Below are 27,333 nucleotides of genomic sequence, written 5' to 3' on the forward strand. Positions count from 1 at the left end.
CTTTGGCAATGCACTTTAATACTTTACTATAAATATTATCTACTCCACCTGATTTCTCTTTCATTTCATTAATAATTTTTTCAATTTCAGTCTGATTTGTTAGCGATAAGAAAATACTATTACAGTTGGGTTCTACAGTTCTTTCAATATTTACTTCTTCTAGATAACCAAGATTGTTCGCAAGTTTATTTCCAACATTACTAAAAAAATCTATAAAATTATCTGCAATATCCTTCTTATCAGCAACAATTTTATCATTATTATTAATTAAGAAATCAATATCCTTATTTACCGAGTTTTTCCCTAGCTTACTGTTCACATAATTCCATAATTTTTTATTATCATTATGATAGTTTTTTACTTTTCTCGCTTCAAAATTACATTTAGCTAATTTAATTGCTTTATTCAGAATTTTCAATAGGATTTATACTGAATTTCACGTTCCACATTATTGTTATTTAATCTCCACATATAGTAAAGATTCCCCTTAGTCTTACATGAGATCATGAGACCATTAGTGATCCATTGATTTCGCGGTTTATTTTTATTGTGGACATTTCTAGGCTTGCTTTTGGCATTATTAACTAGTGATTTAATACTATCAGTAAGTGTAATGAAGAAATTATCAGGGTCCTGAATTTCCACTAGTTTTGACCAGTTATAAACACTATTCAAATTAATAAACCGATTGTAATTAGTTGTCGTATTGCCATCATTGGTGTCGTTATTATTATTATTATTACTGTTATTAATTTTATGATGTTTAAAACTTAATAATAATAATAATAATAAATATTAATATTACTATTATTTGTAACATCAATTTATTATTACCGATATAATTACTTTTAATATATTGTAACTATTATTATTTTTAGCTTTGTCGATATTATAATTTTAGTATTATAACTATTATTACTTTTGGTTTTGTCGATATTACCATTATTATAAATATTACTATTATTATTTTTATTTGATATTATGATATGATTACAATTGAGAAGCTGATTTTCAAAAGGGAATCTTTTCATATTTTAAAAAAAGCAGTTTTTTGAATTCTTAAATATTTATTACTTCAAGAATTATGAAGATTCCTAAATCAAAATCAAATTGTAGCTTCATAACCGATAGCACTTTATAGCAAAAATAAAAAAGTTCGATAAAAATATTTAGAATTGGAGATAATCAGTTCTGTGTCTCGATTAATCAAAAATTAAAAGATACGATTTTAAAAATCAGCTCCTAAATTATCATTTATTATTATTATGATATTGTTGCTAGTAAATAAGACAATGCATCAAACGCATAATTACAATACGAATTATCTAAAAATTATGATTATTTGAAACCCGCTGAATCGAATAACAATGCCACCTACAGGAAATGACCAAAAGATCATAGAATGTACACACTGCTTACTGAGAATTCTCGAGACCCTGAACAGCTGGTATATCTGAAGAAAGTAAAACTCAAACAATGTTTAGCGTATTATCTATTTGGTCTGGTTAATAAATTAAATTAAATTAGAACAATATGTTTAACAACATACGCATAGAAGGTTGTTGGATAGTTTAGTTAGTAGTTTACTCTGTAAATTTTTTTGTATTCATAAGAAATTTTTTTACATTCTTAATTTAAAGTTTGTACTTTTCCCACGGATATGAAATGTTCATAAAATTATTATAAAAATAAATTAAACTTTTATTTTCCGCAAAGAAACTACACTACTGGAAAAAATTAAGGGATCAAAAAAAAATTCCAAATTTTTCGGTAGTTTTCAACAGGCCGTAACTTTGAGAGAAATGGTCGTACAGGAAATAAAAAAAAAGGAAATTGTAGCTCCAAGTGTCTAGTTTTTGGATTAGAACTTTGGATTAAAACGTGAAGGATCACGTTTTTTGCTCTGAAAAGCTCATAATTTTTAAAAATGAGAAGAAAATGGTTTTTTCGAGCTTTTTCCTCATTTTCGTTCCAAAAAGTGCTTAAATTTTCAAAAAAAAAAAAAAACTCAAAAAAAAAAAATTTTTCGAAAAAAAAATTAAAAAAAAAAAATTTTAAAAAAAAAATTTTTTTTGGAAAAATTTTTTTTTTAACAAGTTAAGGAAACTCAAAAACCATCGCCCAATGATTTTTATCACCTTTCCACCGCTGCATTCCTTGATTCTACTGATCTCCTTTTAATTAAATTAATAAAAAAGTTAATACCCCCAATCGAATTTCGATTTTTTCATACGCTTTTCGGAGTTTTTTTTCTTTTCTTTTTGTGAATCCTTAGCAAATCACTTCATTCAACAGTTTTTTCAAAACTAATCCCTCTGCGCTAAAAAAATTTTTTTAATTTTTTGGTCAAAATTGAAAATTTCTGACTTTTGATTCTTAATCATGGTTAGACGACATTTATCGGAGGTGGAAGTCGCTCGGGTAGTGACTCTTATCGACGAAGGTTACACTCAACATGCAGTTGCTATCCGGATGGGTGTAAGTCAATCTGTCGTATCTCGAGCTTATACCAGATACCAAGAGACGAATCAATATCATCGTCGCCCCGAACAAGGTCGCCATCGAGTCACTAATGCCCGCGATGATCGAACAATTGTTAGAGAAGTTCGACGACAACCTTTCGTCAATGCGAATATTGTCGCTCGAAACTTCCCCAATCGCAGACAACAGCAACAACAACAGCAACAGCGACGACGGCATCAAGTGCGAAACATTTGCTCTCGAACAATCATCAACCGTCTTCGTGAAACTGGGTTACACGCACGACATCCTAATCGTGTACCCCTGTTGACAGCAAGACATCGTCGAGCTCGTTTAGCGTATGCTTACGATCATCGAAATTGGAACTTGAGGGAATGGACAAATGTTTTATTCACTGATGAGTCTCGTTTTAATCTGTATGGCAACGATCGACGTCCTCTCGTTTGGCGCCGTCGTGGAGAACGTTTTCGCCAGAACTTTGTCCGTCCAGTCGTTGCCTACGGCGGTGGATCAGTTATGGTGTGGGGCGGCGTTTCACGAAATTGGAGAACACCTTTGGTAATTGTACGCGAAAATTTGACAGCTAGACGTTACATCGACCAAATTTTAAGGCCCATTGTTCTGCGCAGACGACAACATCTGAGGTCGTTCATATTGATGCAAGATAATGCACGTCCACACACAGCCAACATTACCCGGCGCTTCTTTGAGCGGCATGACATCACATTGTTGCGACACCCAGCAATGAGTCCAGATCTCAACCCCATAGAGCACGTTTGGGACATAATGGGCCGTCGGTTGCGCAGAGAGTATCCAAATTTGCAGAACTTAGCTGCTTTGGAGCGCGCGCTTCAGCACATTTGGAATACCATTCCGCAGCCACAAATTACCGTCTGAATAAACATGGCTGAACGTTTGAGAGCCGTTATTGAAAACAGGGGTGGTAATACCCGGTATTGAACCAACAAAAACCTTCAGAGAATGAGTTTGGAGTCATTAAATACGGTGGAACTGACGAGCCACCGGGTCTCAATTCTCCTGAAATACCTTACACACACACACACACACACACACACACACACACACACACACACACACACACACACACACACACACACACACACACACACACACACACACACACACACACACACACACACACACACACACACACACACACACACACACACACACACACACACACACACACACACACACACACACACACACACACACACACACACACACACACACACACACACACACACACACACACACAGAAGCGTAAATCGACCGCGCGACCTCCACGTGGTACGCTTTGGATAACGCTAATGCCGGCGGTAATTGTTTTCTTAAACTTTTCAAGAGAAAAAATTTCAAAAAAAATTTTTTTTTTAATTTTTTTTTTTTTTTCAATTTAAGCACTTTCTGGAACAAAAATGTGGAAAAAGCTCGAAAAAACCATTTTTGTTCTCAATTTTAAAAATTATGAGCTTTTCAGATCAAAAAACGCGATCCTTTAATTTTTTCAAAAATTCGATCAAGTGAAACAAAAAAACGGCTGGCTGGATTAATTTGATTCTTTGTAGGGTTTTTGTGGACATATTGAACTGTAAAAGGCACACTTAACATTAGTGGTTTCCTCAATATTTTCGATCCAGCGCTTGATTTTCCAAAAACCACTAAAAGCCCTTTTTTGTTGCATTTTCAAATTCATGTGACGGAAAGAAAAATTTTTTTCGAAAAACAATGGACAGTCGTCAAGGGGAATTCATTCAAGTTCTTGAAACCCACCTTTAACTTTCTGTGCGATCATTGGTTGCTGAGATATCGATAATCAAAGACAAAAAGATCCTTTTCCATTTGAAGACCGATATCTCAGCGAGGAGTGGACGTATCAGGGTGTTTAAAAAAGAAATTAAAGCTAAATGAACAAAGTATCCGATCCTTATGGTGGTTAAGCTAAAAAAATTTTTTCCACGCCCGTAGACCAAAAAAAATAACTAAAAAAATTTTGAGAATTTTTTTGTTGCTGGTTTTTCTACGATTACTCAGAAACCGCGGAGGCTACAAAATTTTAAAGTTCTAATCCAAAAACTAGACACTTGGAGCTACAATTTCCTTTTTTTTTTATTTCCTGTACGACCATTTCTCTCAAAGTTACGGCCTGTTGAAAACTACCGAAAAATTTGGAATTTTTTTTTGATCCCTTAATTTTTTCCAGTAGTGTAGTAGCATCGATAAAATTTCATGAAAATTAGTCGCGTATATCTTTTGGATGAGATTGGTAGACTTGAATTATCAATCATAATATTTATATTTTATAAAATCGTAGGAAAAACTTTTTATATTTTTTGTAATTTAGGAAATTGTGAATTTGGATTTAATACCACAATCCTTAATAATTTAATAAAATAATCGTATTGTTCAATATTATGAATGCAATTATTTTTAACATCAATCTATTGTTATCATTATAATAACTATCAGTATTATCTTCATTTTTATTGTTATTATTAGCATGATTATTTTTATTACATATTATTATTATCATAATTATGTTGTTAGTAAATAATACGATTCATCAAACTCATAATGAATATAAGCATTATGTACAGAATATTGTCGTTTTGAATGTCCGCGCAGTTTGGTCGCAGTATAGCAGTGCCACCTATGTCTGTAGAACACTCGAACAGAATTACTAAGGCAATGATTAGCTGACTATTACATAGAAACCAAATCCAAACAATGTGAGCTCTTGTAGATATTGACTCTAGTTAATAAATAGAACTTAATTTAAAAAAAAGTTAATTTAAAAAATTCATATGTAAAGTTGATAGTAAATTCTATAGATTTTATTAAAAAAAAAAAAATTTCAACATTTTATGTGATTGAAAAATTTTCAATTCAAATTATGTACTTTTGCCGCGGAAAATTAGTGCACAAACCATTGTAACAATAAAATCACGTTAAACTTTTATTTCTCGTAGAGTAACTAATAGCATTGCTAAAGTTCATGTAAGTAAGCCGCGTATATACTTAGGTTGAGATTGATAGACTTGAATTATCAATCATAATATTTATATTTTATAAAATCGTAGAAAAACTTCTATGTTTTTTATAATTTAGGAAATTGTTAATCTAAATCTAATACCACAATACCTAATTATGTAGTAGAATAATAACACTAATCAAAATTATTATCGTTATCATTAGTATGATCATTAATTTATTCTTAACATTATAATAATTATCGAAATTATCTTTATTTTTATTGTTATTATTGTCGTGATGATTATTACTATTGATTATTGTTATTATCATACTGTTGTTAGTAAATAATACGATTTACCAAACTCATAATGAATATAAGCATTATGTACAGAATATTGTCGTTTTGAATGCCCGCGCAGTTCGGTCGTAGTATAGCAGTGCCACCTATATCTGTAAAACACTCGACCAGAATTACTTAGGCAATGATCAGCTGACTATTACATAGAAACTAAACCCAAACAATGTGAGCTCTTGTAGATATTGACTCTAGTTAATAAATAATACTTAATTTAAAAAAAAGTTAATTTAAAAAAATTCATATGTAAAGTTGATAGATAGTAAATTCTAGAGATTTTATTTTTAAAAAAAAATTTCAACATTTTATGTGATTGAAAAAATTTTCAATTCAAATTATGTACTTTTGCCGCGGAAAATTAGTGCTCATACCATTGTAACAATAAAATCACGTTAAACTTTTATTTCTCGTAGAGTAACTAATAAGCATTAATAAAATTCCATCAAGTATATCCTTTGGTTTAGATTGATAGACAAATTATCAATCATAATATTTATATTTTATAAAATCGTAAAATAAATTTTCATGGTTTTTGTAATATTGGTGATGATTGTTGCTATTTCTTTTATTTTCGATTTCGAACTTTCTAACTACAGTTTGTGTTAGAGTAACTTTTCTCCATAAGAAAAAAGTTAAAAATCTAAAAATCTGGGTCGCTATAGTTTATGCTAGAGAATTTAATTAATTTTAAATAGAATTTATTATTTTCAATGACCATTATCAATTAATTTTGATAATATAACATATAATGTATAATTATAGAGTAATATTGGAGAAAAAAAAGTTCTGTAGAATTAATAAAATTTTACAACCTAAAAATATCGTTCTGCTTACGGTAAACACATTCGGTAGTCTGGCGCTCCGTTTACAACGGAATGAACGGAACTTGGCACCAGATTCTACCGAATCTGTAGATATCTCGACCCAATATTATATTAGAAGTGTTGACGCGATTTTAAAAATCTTTATTCATATTTCTTTATAGAATAATATGTTTACTTTAAGTAAATTAAAAAAAAAAACTTTACTCAATAATTTCATTCTTAAAAAATAAAACTCTATTGTTTCTCAAGCTTTATTCAATGTCAACTTTACTCAATTCTCTAAAATTTATATATCTATATATAGTAACAATTTTTTTTTTTTTAAGTTATTCAATTATTTTAGTGGAGTACAGTATGTCGCATAGTTGAGTAATCTGGAATAAAGCTGTGTTATTGCCAAATTGATATGTAATCAAATGTTTTCTGAGACATAGAGAAATTTTATGCTGACATTGTTGATGGAGATCTATTTAATAAAAATAATTTTTTACAATTTTAGGTTTTGATGTATGCTGTGTGTGTAGAGACGAGGATTCCCCCGTGCATGTAATCTACAACCCTTGCAGACATTGTCTGTTTTGTCAAGGGTGTCAAAAAGCCTACGTCAATACAGTGTATGCAGCGAACGAAGTTTCTAAATGTGCCTATTGCCGTGCTGAAGTTCTTTGGCTAGACTTAATTATTTAATATTAAAATTCATTTTATGCCAAACATTTTAATGAATAACTTAAAATGAAAGTCTTTATAATTGTTTTAATAACTACTTTTAATTTTATTAAATTAAGATTATCTGAGATAAGCTCTGTTAAAAAAATTAAATCTTATAATTAAGAAAAACTATATATTAAACTATATAAAGAATATGCATTATAATTTTTTATAAATAAATTTAAAAAAGTATTTTTCGTTCTTTTTTTTGAATAATACCATCTATAACAATAGATTTACTTAAAAATTAATATATTTATTTTTAAATTATAATATTTTGCACTTCTCTTCTTGAGATTTTATTTTTTGTTATCATGACAAATCTACTATATCAACTGGAATTTTTTTTTTTTTCAGTCGATAATTTCAATTGATTTTTTTTTAGAAACCTTACGTTGATGAAACCTCACGCTTAGAATCTTTCGCGATATTGAAATATTACATTTAATAATATTTACGCTTTTATTAGTTTTACATTTCAGAAATATGACGTTCTTAACAGTGAATATTCTTTATACATTACGTTTTCCCGAATCAACTATTTGATATTTCACACGTTTAAAAAGAATATTTTGTATCAAACATAACGTTCAACAAATATTCCGTTTGTAATTTCAGTCGTTATAGAGACTGCAGTTTCATAGAAATTCAATATTTTCGAAAGTATTAATTCGGACTAGGTTGAGGCACCCCTTTTAGCGCGGTCTTTTGAAAATTATAATGACAGTGATTAGAGTAAGTATATTATTGTTGTATTTCATTATAGTAGAAATTACAGGACGAAAAGGCAACGTGTAGTTTTTAATAATTTTATAAAAAGTTTTATTTGAATAAAGTATTAAAAATTTATTGTTATTTGTTATTTCTTTTTTATTTTGATACTAGTTCGTATTATTCATGGGAATAGAACAGATGAGTATGAAAAAAAATATACATGCATTGACTCAAAGTTGATTCTATATTTTTAAGAAATTCAAAATGAAATAGATATTTATTAGTTATTTATTTATTTACTTAATGATATTGAAATTGGCTGACGTCAAACAATTTTTTTATAATTATTTAAATTAATTGAAAATTGATTCTTAAAAGATTACAGTTGTAGATTTTTTAATTTTTACACGTTAGATGTGCTTGTCACTATAATTTTCAAAAGACCGCGCTAAAAGTCTATATATGTAAAAATGACGCATGCGCAGTGCGAATATTTAGAATACATACATTCAGCTAATTACAAATGTTGATTAAACAACAAATAAACAATGTAAAGTAGAAACAAATGTTTAATATATATGAACAATCAAAAATAGAGGTTTAATGACCCAAATTGCTACCAAAATATAAAAAAATGCGATAGAGGAGCTGACTTAAAAGTACATTATTAATAAATTTTCTTTAAAATGAATAAATGGAGAACTAACAAATGTTGATATCATACAATAAAGAACAAACGACGAGCTAACGACGTGATAAAAATGAAAATCAAAAATTAATAAAAAAAGCTCTGGGATGCTAACTTTAGTGAGCTATCCCGTTGAATCTACAGTTTATGTAGAAAGAATTCCAGTGCACCCTGGCGAGTGTAGGTCCAAGCTGCGAAATATCTTTTTTTAACTGTAGTTTCCCATCTATCGGAGGATTACTATGCGTTTCTCGAGTTATTTAGTCTGTGGCAGATCACTTTGCCCATCGAAAAAAAGTCAGGATCGAAATTTTTGCGTTGCTATAGTTTGTGCTGATTAAATTTAATAATATTGAGCAGATTAATTGTTATATAATTAGATATAATCAATTAATATCAGGAAAATAAGGTATGAACTACCGTTATAATCCAAATTTAAGAATAAAAAGGACCGTAGATTAAAAAATAAATTTGCAACCTCTAAAAAACGTGATGCTTACAGTAAATACAGTCGGTAGTCTGGCGCTCCGTTTACAACGGAATTTTTGAACGGAACTTGGCGCCAGATTCTACCGAATCTGTTAATAGATATGTTCGCCTGCTAGTGGGTACACCAAGTTGTATGAAATATAAATTTTCATAAGAATATCAACAGCTTTTAAAAACGTAGGAATCTTATACATTACATTATTCACCCACACAAAAACTTCTAAAATTTCGGAGTAATTTTTCCCGACAACTATAACAAATGGTTGAAGCGGAAGTCCAATTTTTTTGCAGTCACTCTTCAGCTCACTAATGACTTCTTTAATCTTTCCAGGAATCTAAATATGAAATAAAAAATTTGAAGTTTATATTAAACTATAAATACATACAGACATAAAAATTTACCTCAATGTGAACTAATAGACTTTTTCCTGCACCTTCGATGTTCGCCTTATAAAAGTTTTTTGTTTTTTCACTTTTTAAGTGATTAATCTTACATTTGTTAGCCTTAGGGCAAATAAAATGAGGCAATAGTGAAAATTCAATGATATTTCTAGTTTCATCAGATAAATCTGGATTATCTAATAGTTTTTTGTTCTCTAATGCCTGCTGAGGAAGTAATTTTTTATCACTAATTTTAGAAATCTTGTTATAAAATTGTTTCCAACCTACAAGTAGTTTGTCCTTGGTGACAGAATACTTTTTGTTAAAATCTTGTTCAATTAACTGGTAGCCATAAGACTTTTTTAGGATGGGCCAGAGCTTCAAAATTTCTGCAATGTCTTGAAAGTTTTTGTTCACATAGTCAGCTTCACGTAAATCGTAGGATAATTCCCAGTGTTTGTAAACTTCTTCAATTCTTCGTTCATGTAGGAGAATTTTTTGACTGTCACTGGCACTACTTAAATTATTATTTTGAGCGACTTCAATTTTACTCGGCACTGTTAAATTTTTTTCTAAATTATCAGCTCTTTTTATAAATGTTCGCATGTTCCGAAATTTGTCAACGAATTTGCCTTTTGAAACTTCTGATTTCAACCTTTTAGAATCTTTTAACTTGACTGGAGAAACAAAAAATGTTTCTTTACATTCAGATGGAAAAACGCTTATTGTCTCTTGTGTAATTTGCCTCCAATCATCGTTGCTTAATAGGTTATTACGTTGAAACAGCTCTAAAATTATAATATCGATCAAAATAGTTAAGCAGCTAGAATCTAGTTCTTGAGTGTGATCGTAAATTTTTAAAATCACCGCACCGTAAGGATGACTTTCTAGAAAACTTTTTAATCCGTTAGGAAAATATTTACTTTTGGAACAAGTTTTTTTGTCACTTGATTTCTTCACCCGGGAAAAAATGATCAGACCTGACCATGCCTGTTCATGTATGATCAGGCCTGAAATTAGACCTGATCATGCCTGTTCATGTATGACCAGGCCTGAAGTTATACATGATCATGCCTGATCAGTTCTGTTCATGCCTGCTCATATCTGGAGTACTAAATACGCTCAGGCCTGATCAGGCCTGTCCATGCCTGACCAGACCTATCCATGCCTGCTCATGTCTGTTCATGTCTAAAGTGTTAAATACGTTCAGGCCTGTCCATGCCTGATCAGACCTCTCCATGCCTGATCAGACCTGTCCATGCCTGTTCATGTCTGAAGTGTTAAATACGCTCAGGCCTGTTCATACCTGTTCATGTCTATTCATGTCTGACCATGCCTGTTTATGACTGTTCCTCTCTGACTATAGTCAGAGATATGATAAAAATTTTTCTTTGACGAAAAAAATTTTTGGTCATCACAAAAAGTGCAAAATTATTTTTAACATTACGTTTATTTAAATAATTTTGAAATAAAAAATTTATTACATTTTCTATGGGATGTTATGGTCTGCTCTGCTCCTGCCTAATATGAAAATCATTACTTATTATATTATTTAAATAAATGTGATATTATAATGAGATTCGGTTACATAAATAAATTAGGACTATCAAAATATATTATAAAACCAATTTTAACATTATATTTATCATAAACTTATTCGATACTCTATGTACTTCATAGAATTGTTACATCTAATATAGCAGCACAGCAGGCGGGAAATTCAAGGCAAACGGATAACACCAGAGTTAAACAGCATTGAGCATGGTTGGTAGTTGGATGGTTGACCGCTGGTGTTACATCCTTACAATAATATGTAATTATTTTTTTTTTTATTTTATTTTATTATAGAGAATTGCGTACGACTCTATCAAGTACTACAACCATAAAATTAAGCAAAATAATTAATTAAAAATAGTAATGGGTTTTCAGACCTGACCATGTCTGATCAGGCCTGATCAGGTCAATTCATGCCTGATCAGGCATGGTCATTTTTCATGTCTGATCAGGGCTGAAGACTCATGCCTGTTCATGTCTGATCATTTTTTCCCGGGCACTGTATCAATTAATGTAAGTTGCTCCAAATTATCTTCATGTGATGAGATATCAATTATTTGATTACCAGACGAACTAATCTCTCGAAAAAGACCAGTAGAATCAAATTGCAGATCTCCCTGAACGATATCAATTAACTCGACTGCACCTGATTAGAAGGCAAAGCATTAATGTCAGGAACTTTACTATTTTCTACCTGTATAATCAAAAAAAAAAAATAAAAGTATTATTAATTAATTATTTTATTTAAAAAAAAAAAAAAAATAGTAAAAATTGGGTTTATAAATAGAATCAAAGCATTGTCAACCTACGAGTTCACGATATTTTTGTCGCAACTTTAGTCTTGTGCCCATAATTTTGACAATTTTTTCAAGCTCATGGCTATTTTCTAATAGCTCTTGTAAAATATTAATTTCAGTCACTCCATTTTCTGTATCGCGTTTGAAGTTTTATTTTGGAAAAAAGAAAGTGTACAATTAATCAAAAGTATTATTTTAAAACTCAACTAGATTTACTTAAAAGCCATAATCCGATACGCTGTAGTTATATCTTTTATAATTAAGTAGCATTTTTATTAGTATTATAACTAATAGTAGTATATTTTTTTATAACAATAAATCAACATTATTATAAAATATACAAATTTTATATTCAATAGCACATTTGAAAATTTTTTGTAAAAAAATTATTACTAAGCGACACGGATTTTAGGTTAAGAAATTTTTTTTTTCGTTCCAATGACTACATGAAATATAAAAAAAAAATTTTAATGAAAAAAATAAAAATAATAAGTCACAACCAGAAAAAATATAATTTCTTTAAGATCAATAGGCAAATAAATATTATAATAAAATAAATATAACAGAAACAGAGGTTGGTCACAAAAATTCAAATGTAAACAATACTCTTACCTTCAAAAATAGGCCACAAATGCGACAAATCCCAGTCTTCCAATAATTGTTCCATTATAAACTTTTAATTATTACACTTCACAATAAGAACCCGACTAGAAAAAAAGTTAGGCTGAACCAGATAATATATCTGGACCGGATCAGGATAGAATAAGGCTTGCCAAATCCGGTAAGCCCTATCAGGACCAGGTCTGGATCAGATGAGGATAGCCTGATGTAAAATATAATAAAGTATGGTAAGGCATACTTCATCAGGATCAGGTCTGGACCAGATGAGAATAGCCTGATGTAAAATATAATAAAGTATGGTAAGGCATACTACATCAGGACCATTCCTGGACCAGATGAGGATAACCTGATGTAAAATATAATAAAGTATGGTAAGGCATACTACATCAGGACCAGATCTGGACTTGATGAGGCTAGTCTGATGTAAAATATAATCAGGTATTATAAAGTATACTGCATCAGGACTAAATACAGTTATCATAGTATAAAAAATTATTAAGTATGACATGTTTCACATCATGATTGTCATACTTATACCACAAGTTAGGTTGTATTTGTATCAGATCAAATTAATAAGAGTCATTTATCTATATTAAATGATAACTTAATTCAATTCAAAATATTTTTCATAAAAAATTTTAATGAGTTCAATCGTTCGATATTGATCTAGTAGATTTCATACAGCCAAGTAAATAATAATAGTTTGATAAATTCAATGAAAAATTAAAAGACGAAAAATACAAGAGTAAAATTGTACGTTTTTAATATACTATAATCTTATATATAAATATAAGAAAGATCTAATATAGTAACTCTGACAATGTTGAAGTTGTCATACTTGATAAAATGCACATCATTATAATTTTATAATCATACAAATAATTAAAATAAATTTTCTTTTCCAGAATAAACGTTTATACTTTTCTCTTGATGGAAAAATTACCATTACTCGTAATATGGGTAATATTATTCGCGCTTATATATCAAGAGACGTAGCACTGTCGTTTGTCGTAGTTAAATCAACTTCAAATAAAAAAGTTTTCAAAGATACGACTTTTTTCACTTGTATAAAAAGTAAGTAAATCATTATATAGTGCAGCATTACTTTCGTTGATAACTAATTAATTATTTCTTAATTGTATGCTATTTTTTTATACATGATTATTATTATTTTTTTATTATCACTTATTTCATTACGTACATAATTGATTTAAATTTTCATTTTAGCTGCAGTCAGACAGAAATTTCAAAACAATGAAGAAATTATTCCTGATAACAAGTTGCATCAAGCATTATCTTCAGTATTGAATAATGCTAAAGATTGGGATGGTCACAGAGTTTCAAGAATAAAAAAACAAGCATCTAATGAAGATAAATAAAAAACATCGTTATTATCCTATTCATTTTTTTTAATCATTTTTTTTTGTTGTGAAAAATATTCTACCAAAAAAATTAATAAGAATTAATTAGTTGGTTAAAAATATTTAATAAACATATTTAATATATAATTAATAATATTTATTTAATAATAACATAATAGTGTAATGATAAATATAATAATATATGAAATAACACATTTATAATATCAATTGATAAATTTGTTTTATCAAACAATTTTCTCGAGACCAAACACTCGTGTTTTTTAAAGGGACCGGACCGGGCATACCCGATTTGAATTAGCCAAGGTATATAACGCAGATGATTGATTTGGATCCGATTAGGAAAATCTCATCCAGATTCGATTAGGAATTCGGAATCGGGTCCTGATAAAATTTTCCTGATCGGGTCCAGATAAGGTTTTCCTGATCAGGTCCAGGCAAATCATCTGCGTTACATTCCTTATCTGGTCTAGATCGGGCATGCCCGGTCCGGTCCTTCTAAGGATCACGAAAAAATTTCTAGTCGGGAATTATTCCATTTAAATAATAAGAAAAGACGCTTATTCGTTTTACCGGTCTGGAAATAAAGTATATAAACAATGTCTTGGAATGGCGAAATTTAGCGGGACAAAATAAGTGGCGACTATAGCGACACCAAGCGTAATTTACTTAAAGCGAGATTTGTTTATAGTTAACAAATCTTTATTTAAATGAAATAAATGAGTCGATTCATTTTAATAAACCAAAACGAAGTAGTATTTGATTTAAAGTAATATATATTTAAATTAAATAAATTTGTTAACATTAAATAAATATTTTTGATTCATTTCAAATAAATCTGCGTATTTGAATCAAACAAACCGTTTTCTCAGTGTACATATCACAGCTGGCTTTCTTAAAAATATTTACAATCGATTTTTATCATAAGCGGGGAAAATTAAAAATACAAAAACCCACTGACAGTTAAAAGGTTACATAAGGTGATAAGACTAGTTGCCGAATTATACTATACAGAGCTGATTAGGCATTTTATATTTTAGGCACGGATGATGCCGTTTCATTTTGCACACTTTTTGCAAGATCTCAAGATTGTCGAGTTTTGTATTATAGAAGCTAGTGGCTAGATTTTTTATGTATGTATCGAGAGGTAATATATTATATTTTTCATGCAGTTCAGCAATTTTTGATTTACAGTTATTTGTATCCATCATACGCAGATATTTATTTTGAAGACGTTGTAATTTGATATAATTCGAGCTGCAAGTATTACTTAGGATATTGGATAGGAATATAGCATTATTGAACGAATACAAGTTTTATATATTTTGAGTTTGTTTTTTGAAGTAACATAGCTGTTCTTACATATGAGTGGATATAGTAAAATCCCTCTATATTTGACTCATCCATCCAGGACCTTCCTCTATATTTGACTCATCCTGACGTCCCCACTATTGCAAAACTTACGTCTTCAATGCGCAGGTCTGCGCGATCAACTGCGCAGTGTACAAAAATAATATGTAAACAACCATCTCAATCTAACCTTAAAATTTACATAGAATTATATCACGTTAAATGTTAAATGAATATTAAATGTAAAATAAATGCTAAAAAATGTCAAGTAATGTAAAAGAATGTAAAGTAAGTTGCGAAATACTAAATATATTTGAAATAAATCTTAATTAAAAAATATTGAAAATATATTTTAAATAAATGATATCGAAATTAAGAGACATCTGTTAATTTTTTCGATTTTTTTAACAATTAAATTGTTGTGAAAAGATTTTCTTAAAAATTTCCATATTTAGAAATTTAAAAAAATTACGAGTGAAAATATTTAAAAAATACTTTTATTTATGTAATTTATTTCTAATAAAAATTAAAAAAATTGTTAGATGTCTGCTCATTTAAAATCAACGTTTTTTAATTACATGACAATTTTTTCTAATTCATTTTGTATCTAACATTTAAATATACGCGCCACTAAGGTTTTTTTTCATTGGTCGGAAAAAAACTGGTAGTGGGAGATAGGATTGTCAAATATAGAGAGAGAATTTTTATTGTTAGTGCAATATGTTGGTGTTTTTTAATGTTAATCCATTTTCGTTATTTTCATTTTTTATAACAATTTTTGTATTAGTATAAATTTTTTGTCTCCAATATTATAAGATTTATGATACCCTCATGTCTAGCATACTTTTTGTTTAGTTCATCATTTTTTAGCTTACCATAACTTATGTATTTTGCTTTATTACCTTCTAAACAGTGTTGTACTATTGTAAATTCAAGCGGTAATGAGATTCGGCTTTGTTTTATTTTACAACTTGATCCTCTACTCCAAGGTCTTCTAATCCTTCTATTGTGAAATATTTTTTCCCAAAACGCATCTGTTTTTAATTGTTTTATTACTTTGGTTTTTTCCTCGGTTTGGAGTATTAGTCATTTGTACATCTTTACATCATATTGGCATCTAGTTATCTAAGCCCTTTCTCTCTCTTACTCACTCTCGATATTTTCCTTTTTTGCTTGAGTCCTTACCTGTACACCCACTTTTCCTAAATTACCAATCAAGGGTCTTGTATATCTTTTACTCCACCCCTTACCCCTAGAAGATCTTAGCAGTACGAAAAATTTGGAACTTGTCAAGTTCAACTTCTGATCAGAAAATCAGTTCCTCTTAGCAGAGCACCGTAATAGCATCTAGCATTTTTGTCCAAGACGTACCGTCTTATTACTGTTTGAATTACTTTATAACTTTATTAATTTGCCTCGCATTTAATATTTTTATAAGTAAATTTTAACTACATTCTTGTATAAATTCATACAAATAAATTATTAGTAGAACGTTAATTTGGTCTACTAACTTTATCAATTAATGTAACCTGGAGCTTACAACTCCGAACTCCCAATTTTAGTTATACATTTTTGGTAAAAATACAGTTGGGAATACGATAGTTTTTTGTCTAATGTTAATCCAAGGTATTTGGCCGAGTCTGTTATTTGGATATCTGCCCCAAACATTTTTAGTTTGACAGAGTGTTGTGCTTTTTTATGTGAGAAAATAGTCGCTGTAGTTTTCCCAGTGTTGATTTTAATTTTCCATTTGGTATAATATTTCTCTAAGCTATTGATATATTTTTGTAAGTTGTTAATAATTGAGTTTTTATTGTACCCAGAGACAAAACAAGCAGTATCATTCGCAAACAAAGCAAATGATGTTGATGGATGCTTGGACAGATCATTGATATAAATAAGAAATAGTGATGGACCCAGAATGGAGCCTAGGAGTACACCAGCGACTATTTTCCTACTGGAGTTGTTAATATTATTAATGTTTACATAGAAAGTTCTATTGGCGAGATAGTCATCAACAAACTTTGCAATGTAATCTGGAATTCCGTATGATTTCATTTTATAAATTAATCCACTGTGCCATAATGTGCCATAATGACATTTATAAATTAACTTTCTAGGTAGGAAAGAATTTTCTGACCATACGCCATCTATTAGAAACTAAGAATACTCAAAAATTCCAATTGGAAATTTGTGGACTAAAGTATGCTCAGTATCAATAAATTCTAGCAGTAATACATACAGGTAGCCGGGCACTGGATCTTTGAATGTCATATACCTTGGCGCTCTTTAGCAAGCAATCTTAGCACTAACAAAAATTTCCAATTTACTATAATCTTTTAAAAACCTGTGTGATGAAAGAAGAAAGTGAAGATAGAAAAAAAATCAGAAAGAAAGGAAGTTTCTAGATACTAGTGCGTGAAATGTATTCGAAGTATGATATATGAAGTAAAAAAGTATATGTTAGGTCCAGAAAACATCCCACCAAAGTCATAGATTTATCGTTGGAATGACAAAAATAGTATTTATTAAATACTCTAAGTTCTATGGTTCCATGGAAAAATGTTCTTATATAACCTGACATATCCATATAATTCTACAGTCGTATCAGAAAATTTAATAAGCCTATATTAGTTCTGACATGGGTGTAGATGTCTATATATGATTTTTGGACTAAAGGTCGTATTAAAAATCTTCCACGGAAGGTATTTGGTCGCTGAACCTAATTACAAGAGAGATAACTTTGAGATATGAAGATCTAAAATAAAAATCATGTTTTTCTCTTCCAAAGAGCTTATAAGACATTAGTTTTTGATACTGAATACATTTTGTCTTTGTAGTTTTTTAATTAAGCTTGTGTTTCGTTGATAAAGCTTTTTTCAAAAGCTTTTGATAAAGAACTAATGTAGCATGAAGTGTCGCGAGTAAAGATATCATCTTAAATTATTACTGGTATTGATCTTGTATTCTCTGATTTTCAACTGATCGTTTTTTATAAGTTTTCAAAAAAATTAGTTTCATAATTTCTACAAAATTGAACTATTATTGAGGAATAGGATCGAAGTCAACTACTTCGTATTTATAATCTTAAAAAGCTATCAAGAAGCTGTTTTTTGATTGACATGAACCTCTTGAAGACACTAAATTTTAAGAGTTATCTTAAGAATTATCACTTGAGATAATTCTGAGAATTACAAAATTTTATATAAATTTATCTTTACTACCAAATTAGCTTAAAATATGAATATTCTAAGGTTTTCGTAATTTATCAGTACTTATTCTGACGCCTACTCGGACGACGTTTGAAAAAACAAATTTATACAAAAATTTAAGAATTTTTTTTTGAAAGCACTAAAATAATTTTTTTCATATAATTGTTCGCTTTTAAACAATGATTTGATTACTAGTTACAGAATTCAAAAGTTCCAAGATTGTAAACTAAATTTATAGATAAACTTTTTTTATACGTCCTTTGCAAAGTTATGCATTATTGAAATATAAATTTTTTTAAATTGAATATTCTATATAAAAAATTGAAAAAAAATTCATATGCTACTGATATGAAATTATTTCTATATTAATTGAGTATTTTACGACCTCAACATTATCAGTCATTAGTCTTAACTTTGATCCACAAATACTAAACCCGCAACAATTCCATTTTTTTATAGATGCCCCGAAGCAATAAGTCACTATGTCATTAGACATTATTATCATTTATTATCTTACACTAAAATAGAATCGAGCAATTTTCTAAAAATGTAAGTTCATCAAACCTGTCTTTATCGATAGAGTATACTCTAATCTCTTAATTACAATTCTTCGTTAATAAAAATTTATCATAACTTTTATTAAACTTAAGATATCTGTTAATATGAATACTAGCATGATAGCATAATTAAATGATTCATAGAACCACGGCCTTCACACGCCTGTCTCTAAGTATACCAAGACACCTTCCAGTCTCTTGAACCATCCACCTAAACATATTCATGCATACCTCACGCCTATTCAATAAAACAGCTAGCATTGCGTATGTGTATTTTTTTACATGTGTGAGAGTGACTCAATGGATCAAAATAGTAACGACTAGCAACCGAGTTACTTTCTAAGCATTTTATTTCGGCGCGGTTATTTATAGCCCCATTTTAATTGTAATACTTGCTATCTACGTCACACCACGAAATTTATAAGTTTGTTTTTGTTACGTTTGCTTGAACTAAATGTACCTATACAATCACCTGTACGTTATTCTTGTGTTCATAACATATTAGTCAGTAATTTGCGTCATAATTACATTTGATAACAAATACAAACTGTTGATATTTAGAACATCTCTGCTAGAATTATTATTGATTATGTATAAAGCTCTAATCAAATAAATAAGTAAATTCATCAATATCAGCTATTAATGATTGATCATAATTTTTTACCTTAGTTCATGATCTGTTTTTTCTTTATTTGACTCTTTTTCCGCGACTATCTTTTCATAAAATCCTTTCCACATAGCTTCTTCATCCATTGTGAAGAAATATTTGTATTTATACTATCTGACAAAAAAAAAAAAAAAAATAATAATAATAATTTACCGGCGTGTTAAAAAATAAATCTGTCAAAATATCTTTATCTTACTCACTAATACTTTAAAAACGTTAGCGAAGAACTTTAATTATTTATATTGAAACTGATATAAAACACACAACTGCCTCGTATTTTATAAACTTTTAAGAATCTATATTATTATAATCAAATGAAGATTTTACAATAAAAGAAAGTGTTGAAAAGAAAGTATTCATGTAGATAAATAGAGTATTTTGGGCCAAGGATGCCGGCTGTCAAGAACCCACTGGAGTTAAGACTAGTAGATACAGTTACACTGGTCGACTGAGTAAGTGAAACAATCTTTGTTGTATTAGATGGCACCACCGTCCGGCCTATTGTATAGATTCTCACTTACCATCCACTTGAAATTCAACTGAATTCTACTTACTCTTACTCTACTTTTTAAATCCTGATTCAATGCTACTTTATTTACGCTTTTTACTTTTATTTCGCCGATTTTATCAGGTAAATTTTTGTGTTATCTCTAAAAAAAAGGTGATTTATGGTAATTTTTCTACTTAAATTTTAACTCGTCAACTGCAGCCATGAGTCAAACATAACAAATACTTCCGTCATACACTGACGTCAGTGGGTTTTCAATTTATAAATTCAAAGAAGATCTACATCGTTATGAAAAATATTTAGATACTTAAGACAATGTAGAATAATCGAGATAATTATTGTTACTGCTATGTGTTCATCATTCATATAACTCATAATTTATTTTTACTGTACATAAACATCTCATTTCTAAGTTGATAGAAATTACGTTATACAGATAAATAGATATATAGATAAATAGATACAGGTTGAGCTAATAAAAGTGTGCTAAAAATGACTCATAAATAAAAAGGATTAATAGAGATTGTAGATAATAAAGAACAAGCTTTTTTAAATTTTACGAGCTCTGGTAATTTATGATCAGTAAATTTTTTTGATGAGATTATGAGTAATTAGTGTCAATATGTTGAAAGACATTGATAAAATGTTATAAATAGAAAAAATTTGTATTTACTCAGTTAGTTCGATGATCATGCATGGTGTATTACTATTTATTCTTGTTATTATTGGTAAGTAGTATTAAGCTTTATCACTAAACTAAATTAACTGTTGAGTAAAAGTATGAAGGGGTTATCTTGGTTTTGGCGCTTGAGAAAAGCCGATATTCATGATTTTTTATACAAAAACAATTATATACATATTAGGGTGGGTCAAAAAAATCGAATAATTTATTTTTGATTTTATACTCTGAAAAATAGGTTCGTAGACACCTAAAAAGAATTCTCTCCAAGTATAAGCTCTTAATTATAACGGGAAGGTCCTCCGCTTTGCGGGTTTCTATTTTTTTCGAATAATCAGATAAAAAAATTTATATCTCGCTTCCAACTGCTTGGAAAAATATTCCGTGGCATAGATTTTGTGAGAAATTGAATGCTTTACAAAAAAGGTCTCTTATGACTTTTTCAAAAACTCAACCGATTAAAAGATATTCATAGTTGAAGTTTGGCTATTTTAAGGAAAATATTCGTTTTTATTATGAATTTTATAAGTCGATGAAAAAAAATTATTTCGGATTGCGGAACTCATGATTTTGTAGGAAATTTACTGCTCTACAAAAATGGTCTCTTATGATTTTTGATTAAGTGAAGCCGTTACGAGATATTCATCGTCAAACATTAACGAATATCAATATTTCCAGTTTTTGATCAATAATTCAATAAATTTTAATTTAAACTATGAGTTTCAGGAAAATTTACATAAATTTGAGTTTCGATCGATAAAGAAATGTTATAATAAGTTAGATAAAGAATTATTGGAATTATCATGGATTTTCCTTGGAGAAATGCCTCAAGAAAAGATTTCTTTCAAACGTCCTGGTGCTGTTCATCATGCTAGATGGATGGCTAAGGCCATTTATAGTTTGAAAATGTATCTATTCAGAGATGAATTCAAACTCTCTCAGAAAGAATTGCATGGTCTTCGTCATTTCTGTATTTTTATAGTCACATTGTATTTAAAAGCTTGGTTTTCATCAACTTCTGCAACAACTGCTGCTTATCATGACTTGCAGTTTATGAAAAATTTATTGGAGTACAAACATATCAATCCTTTGATTTCTTCAGCTACGTGTGAAAAAATGATTTCGCACTTATGGTATTTGAGCGATGAAATTGCCATTTTATCACTGTTTGACGATGGCGTTCCATTAGAAGTAAAAAAACGTATTGTTGAAGCTGTTAATACTCGTGAAGGTACAGATTCTAAAGCTAAAAGATTTGTAATTGCTAAAAAGATTTGAATTCATTGGCGCAGAGAACTCTGAGTGACTTTGTGTCTAAAAAGTCATTAAATCTTTTCAAAATCTTCGACCTACCGTATGACTTTCTTGATGTCGATGTTGAATTATGGCCTACTAATGAGAGTTATCTCGAAAATAAAGAATACTTTCAACAACTAAAAGTTGTCAATGATTCAGCAGAGCGAGCTGTTGCATTAGTCAGTGAATATAATCAATGCTTGACAGAAAATGAAGAACAATTCCAGTACTTATTGCAAGTTGTCAAAGAACATCAAAAAACATTCCCAAATTGTAATAAAAGAAATTATTTATAGTAATAGCGTACTGTTATGTTAAAAATATAGACAATTATATTGCAATTGATAATTCAATAAAAAATTTATCTATAAAAAAGTTAAATACTGGTTGTTTCTCACTTGATTCAATACTTTTCATATTAAATTTGACAAAGAAATATGTCATTCACTTCAAATTAAACTAATCATTGGCTATATGTCGAAAAAAATGCTCTAATTTCTTGTTTTAATGCAATCAAACAAGCTCAAGACTGAAAACAATATTAAAAAAATTGTTTATAACATTTCTTTATCGATCGAAACTCAAATTTATGTAAATTTTCCTGAAACTCATAGTTTAAATTAAAATTTATCGAATTATTGATCAAAAACTGGAAATATTGATATTCGTTAATGTTTGACGATGAATATCTCGTAACGGCTTCACTTAATCAAAAAATCATAAGAGACCATTTTTGTAGAGCAGTAAATTTCCTACAAAATCATGAGTTCCGCAATCCGAAATAATTTTTTTCATCGACTTATAAAATTCATTATAAAAACGAATATTTTCCTTAAAATAGCCAAACTTCAACTATGAATATCTTTTAATCGGTTGAGTTTTTGAAAAAGTCATAAGAGACCTTTTTGTAAAGCATTCAATTTCTCACAAAATCTATGCCACGGAATATTTTTCCAAGCAGTTGGAAGCGAGATATAAATTTTTTTATCTGATTATTCGAAAAAAATAGAAACCCGCAAAGCGGAGGACCTTCCCGTTATAATTAAGAGCTTATACTTGGAGAGAATTCTTTTTAGGTGTCTACGAACCTATTTTTCAGAGTATAAAGTCAAAAATAAATTATTCGATTTTTTTGACCCACCCTAATACATATAAATTGACATAAAATTTATTCAGCTCATTAAATACACTCTTAACTAATATAAAAAAAAAAAAATTCAAAATTAATTTAATTTTTATTTTTATATGAATGAACAACGGCTGAACGTTGGTAATAATATAAATATTATTGGTACTACGTAAGGTTACAATGTAAACATTATTTTCAAATCGGTATTTAGCTGACGTACACGATAACTTAATAATGGCTCATCTAAAACACCAGATCCAAAACTATTTACTTTCAATATAGATGGGGTATTCCATGCCAAATCGAACACTTTTGAATCCGACCCTTATCGATCTAACCAAACGTTTTCCATTATTTTCTACCATTCAAAAAAGCATTTTTGAGAATTTTTTAATCCAACCTAAAGAAAGTTATGAATTTTTCAAAAAAATAGACAAAAAATATTTAACGCGGTCAATTCTATGAAATTATCGCTTTTTCTGAATAAAATTCTTATTTTTTCGAAGTTTACCATTTTCTTTTTTTTTTCTCAGAAAAAACTTTAATTAATGTTACAATTATTTCCGCTAATCCCGAAGTGAGCCAATTTTTTTTTTTTTTTATTCAATTGAAAAAAAATCATCCAATTTTTTAAAATAAAAAAATAAATTTTTTTTTTCCAAAAACTTTAGTTTTATAATAAAATTGTTGCAATTCAACGATTTCAAGGTATTATACTCTCAGTTTATAGGCTTGAGCTACAACTGTTATGACCAAGATTCAAATTTTAATATATCAATTAGATCGATAAACTCGGGTAAATAATTACAGTCTTTCCTATCTAAAAAATCCACATAAGTTAATATGGAAATCCAAATAGGAACCCATAGGAATCCTCATAGGAAGTATAAGCATAATAACGTAAATCAAAAACTATATATGGACACATAAAACTCTATCAGAACATGTCAAAAAATTTATCCATGGCCTGACCGTAATCCTTTCTTATTATTATTATTATTATTATATTAAAGTTTTATATTCGAGTTACTTGCTAGCTCAACGCTTTACTTGCCTTAAATAAACTTACATGAATTTGATAAGTGTTTTTAAATTTACAGGGATTCCTTTTGAAGGATCACATGGGATCAGTTATATCCACGATATAAAAGGTAGCGATTATAATTTTACCGAATCACTGGAAGTAGATCTAATAATCGATGGGTTAAGAGAAATTTTCGACGAAAATTTTGACGACTTGACTATCCGTAATGTCAAATCCGTAAACTATTTGAAATCTGGAATGCAGAGAGTAGGAAAGAGTCTGGTTAGTAGTATCCAGTACTTTTTGAGCTACTTAGGATTGTTCAGATCAAATAACAAGTTAGTCTCTGCAGTCCAAAAAATAACTAACCACGTTCTCCGCTCAGCAACAATCAAAGATGAAGTATTTCGTCAATACTTATCACTAGCTTACTTGATCCCTTTACACTCTGAAATATCAACCAGAATAAATCGTCATTTCCTCAGAAGTAATTATCCTTCTAAAGGATACGCTCGATCTAATTTTGACCTGGCCAAAGATTCCAGCGATAATGGTGGCAGCTGGGTATTCAAGTGGCTAAATTTAATTCAAAAATTCTACGATTTCTTGGCTAATGCTTTCGATTGTTTAGATTCTGGAAAATGGTATGATGTCAAAAAAGCATTTCAAGACTTGATGAAATATCGAATGAATACTGTCAAAAAAATCATTACTCAGCGATTACAAAGGCCTATTCCTAATCACCCGAAAATAAATGGCATTGTTTTCACAGATCACCAAGCTTTTATTTGTGATATTATAGTTAACGATTTGACGAGCGATTTCAGAAACTGCTTATTACAAGTCCGGGCGATTGATGCTTGCAGCAAGAAAAATGCCGCTTCACTTTCTTCTGATCGGTCACAAGCAAAACTTTCAAATATTCTAAAGAAAAGAATGCATAGTGGTATTGGATCGGATTGCCTTGTCAAGAAAAGTAATGAAAGTATAATGACATTTTGTAAAAATGAGCTAAAAAGTAATTTGACGGAATCGTTCATTCTTCTCTTCTCCAAATCCAACCGAAACAGACTGTACAACTCGTCTAGTCTGGAATACATGATGGACTACGTCAGTAGAGCAGTTGTTAAAAATCAATTGTTCTTCAATGCCTTCAAGGATTTTCTAGAGATGAAAAGTAGTTTCAAACAGCGCGCTTATGGAGTTCATTCTAAAGAATTGAGGAATAATCTGTCTGAAGTTATTTTGCGAACAATTGGCCGAGTGCATGTGATGAACACCAAAATCGGAAAAAAACTAGTTGAAGTTTCAGAAGATCCTAAAAAAGTGTTATCTAAGAATTTGAGGACCATGAGATGCATTAGTAAATGGCTAGATAAGCTCTTGAATCGCACGCGGCATCGGTCATTAACGGGCAAATCGAGGTATGACAAGAATTTTGATGCTAAAAACGGTGAACAAAATTCATTAAGAGATCATGAAAAGTCGATCAGAGAGCTAGTGGTTTCGATGAAGAGTCTCAGTGAACTTAATTTGAGGAAAAGTAGCACGATATTTACACTCGCTAATACCTTTCTGTTGGCTACGGTCTTTTATGAATGCATCAGTATTTTAGTCACTTTAATGTATCACGGAGATCACATTCATTCTTTACATGTAAACCCGGTGAGATATTATTTGAATTATCCATCAATTTTTTTTTTTAACGATTTATTATCTATAAAATGTTCAAGTAGAAGGTACCTGTTAAAAAATGTATTTATTGGGCCATATTTGAGCATATTAGAATATATGGAAAATAATATATAGACTTTCAGACCATATTAAAATTTTTTTTTATAGTAATTCAAATATAATGTGAATGTTGTTTTCAGGCTGATCATGATCATAACTATCATCACGATGAGGGGAATTATGATACTCATCCCGTGACTACCGAACAAGAAAATGTCATTGATGATAATTATGGAGAGTATGAACAATTTGAACAGCCAGGAAACCGAATCTACAGACGGGAAGTGGGAGAACAATATGTTGATTTATCAAGCGTTCCAGATCTGATGAATGATGATACTGAAAAGTTTAACTATTTTAATTTTAATGATATTGTTAAAGAGTATTATAATTAGAAAGGAATAATCAATAAAACATATAACCTATCGATCTAAATTTTATCCTAGGCAGATGTTACTTACTATCTAAAGGCAGACTTAAGATGTTAATTTACTATATCCTCGATTAATGAATAAATTTATGTTCACTATATTCTTGAAAATAATTCATAAAAATATACAGTTTTTAACCGAATGAACTTTACTCGTCTCAACCTTTAAATAATTGTGTCGTCCGATCCTAAAAGAAGTTTAAGATTGAGTTGAAATCTGTACTTCAACCTCAAGGTGTTCCAACCTTCATGTTCAACAAAACCAACCACACCGAGCTCATCAATTTCTTCATGAACACCGACTGGACCGAGTTGTACATCGTCAATAATATTGACAAAAAAGTGGACTGGTTTAATAAAACCCTCCTCCAAGGATTCACACTCCACGTTCCAGTGTTCACGAAAAAGTTGAACAACTTCCCGCCTTGGTTCTCCAGCGAATTAATTCGCTTAGTCAAGCTAAAGAAAAAGGCTCCCAGCCGCTACAAACAGGAAATGACATCGGTTAACTACAAAAACTTCAGTAATCTCCGTTCAACTTGTAAAAAACTGGGAACCTCTTGCTACAAAAACTATGTGGCCAAGACTGAAAATCATATACATTAATTAGAGATCTTTAGCCACTAAGGCGTTAGTGTTCCTATTCTTTGATCTCGGAAGCGGACCAATGGTATTCATGGAGACTATCGTCCAGCAGTACGTCATGGGTCGTGTACAGAGTGCGGTTTCGTTCGATGTTTGGTCATATTTAACTTTCACACA

General features: G+C 29.8%; 2 protein-coding genes across 6 annotated transcripts in view; one reads left to right on the forward strand and one right to left on the reverse strand.

Moving 5' to 3' along the window:
• Nucleotides 1-27,333, reverse strand: part of Stac (C2 and C2B_Munc13-like domain-containing protein staccato) — an 80,364-nt gene that overhangs the window by 46,293 nt on the left and 6,738 nt on the right. Inside the window, exons 1-2 of one of the 5 annotated variants that reach the window (XM_074240529.1) lie at nucleotides 19,972-20,169; nucleotides 19,769-19,885 (exon numbers count right to left, since the gene is read on the reverse strand). The exons of 3 other annotated variants lie outside the window; for them this stretch is intronic. In XM_074240529.1, coding sequence (XP_074096630.1) covers nucleotides 19,769-19,857 — 89 coding nt within the window. In that variant the 5' untranslated portion in view covers nucleotides 19,858-19,885; nucleotides 19,972-20,169. Of the gene's footprint in view, nucleotides 1-19,768; nucleotides 19,886-19,971; nucleotides 20,170-27,333 lie in introns of those variants that run through there. One more of the 5 variants, XM_074240530.1, reaches the window with a different exon arrangement.
• Nucleotides 20,956-26,672, forward strand: LOC141525813 (uncharacterized). The gene is made up of 3 exons (XM_074240451.1): nucleotides 20,956-21,007; nucleotides 24,484-26,072; nucleotides 26,282-26,672. Exons 1-3 carry the CDS (start codon nucleotides 20,965-20,967, stop codon nucleotides 26,534-26,536), a joined length of 1,887 nt encoding a protein of 628 aa, XP_074096552.1. The 5' UTR covers nucleotides 20,956-20,964; the 3' UTR covers nucleotides 26,537-26,672.

Source organism: Cotesia typhae, unplaced genomic scaffold, assembly GCF_013202065.1.
Source record: "Cotesia typhae breed Kobodo isofemale line unplaced genomic scaffold, CoteBio_Ctyphae contig_27, whole genome shotgun sequence".
Lineage (NCBI taxonomy): Eukaryota > Metazoa > Arthropoda > Insecta > Hymenoptera > Braconidae > Cotesia > Cotesia typhae.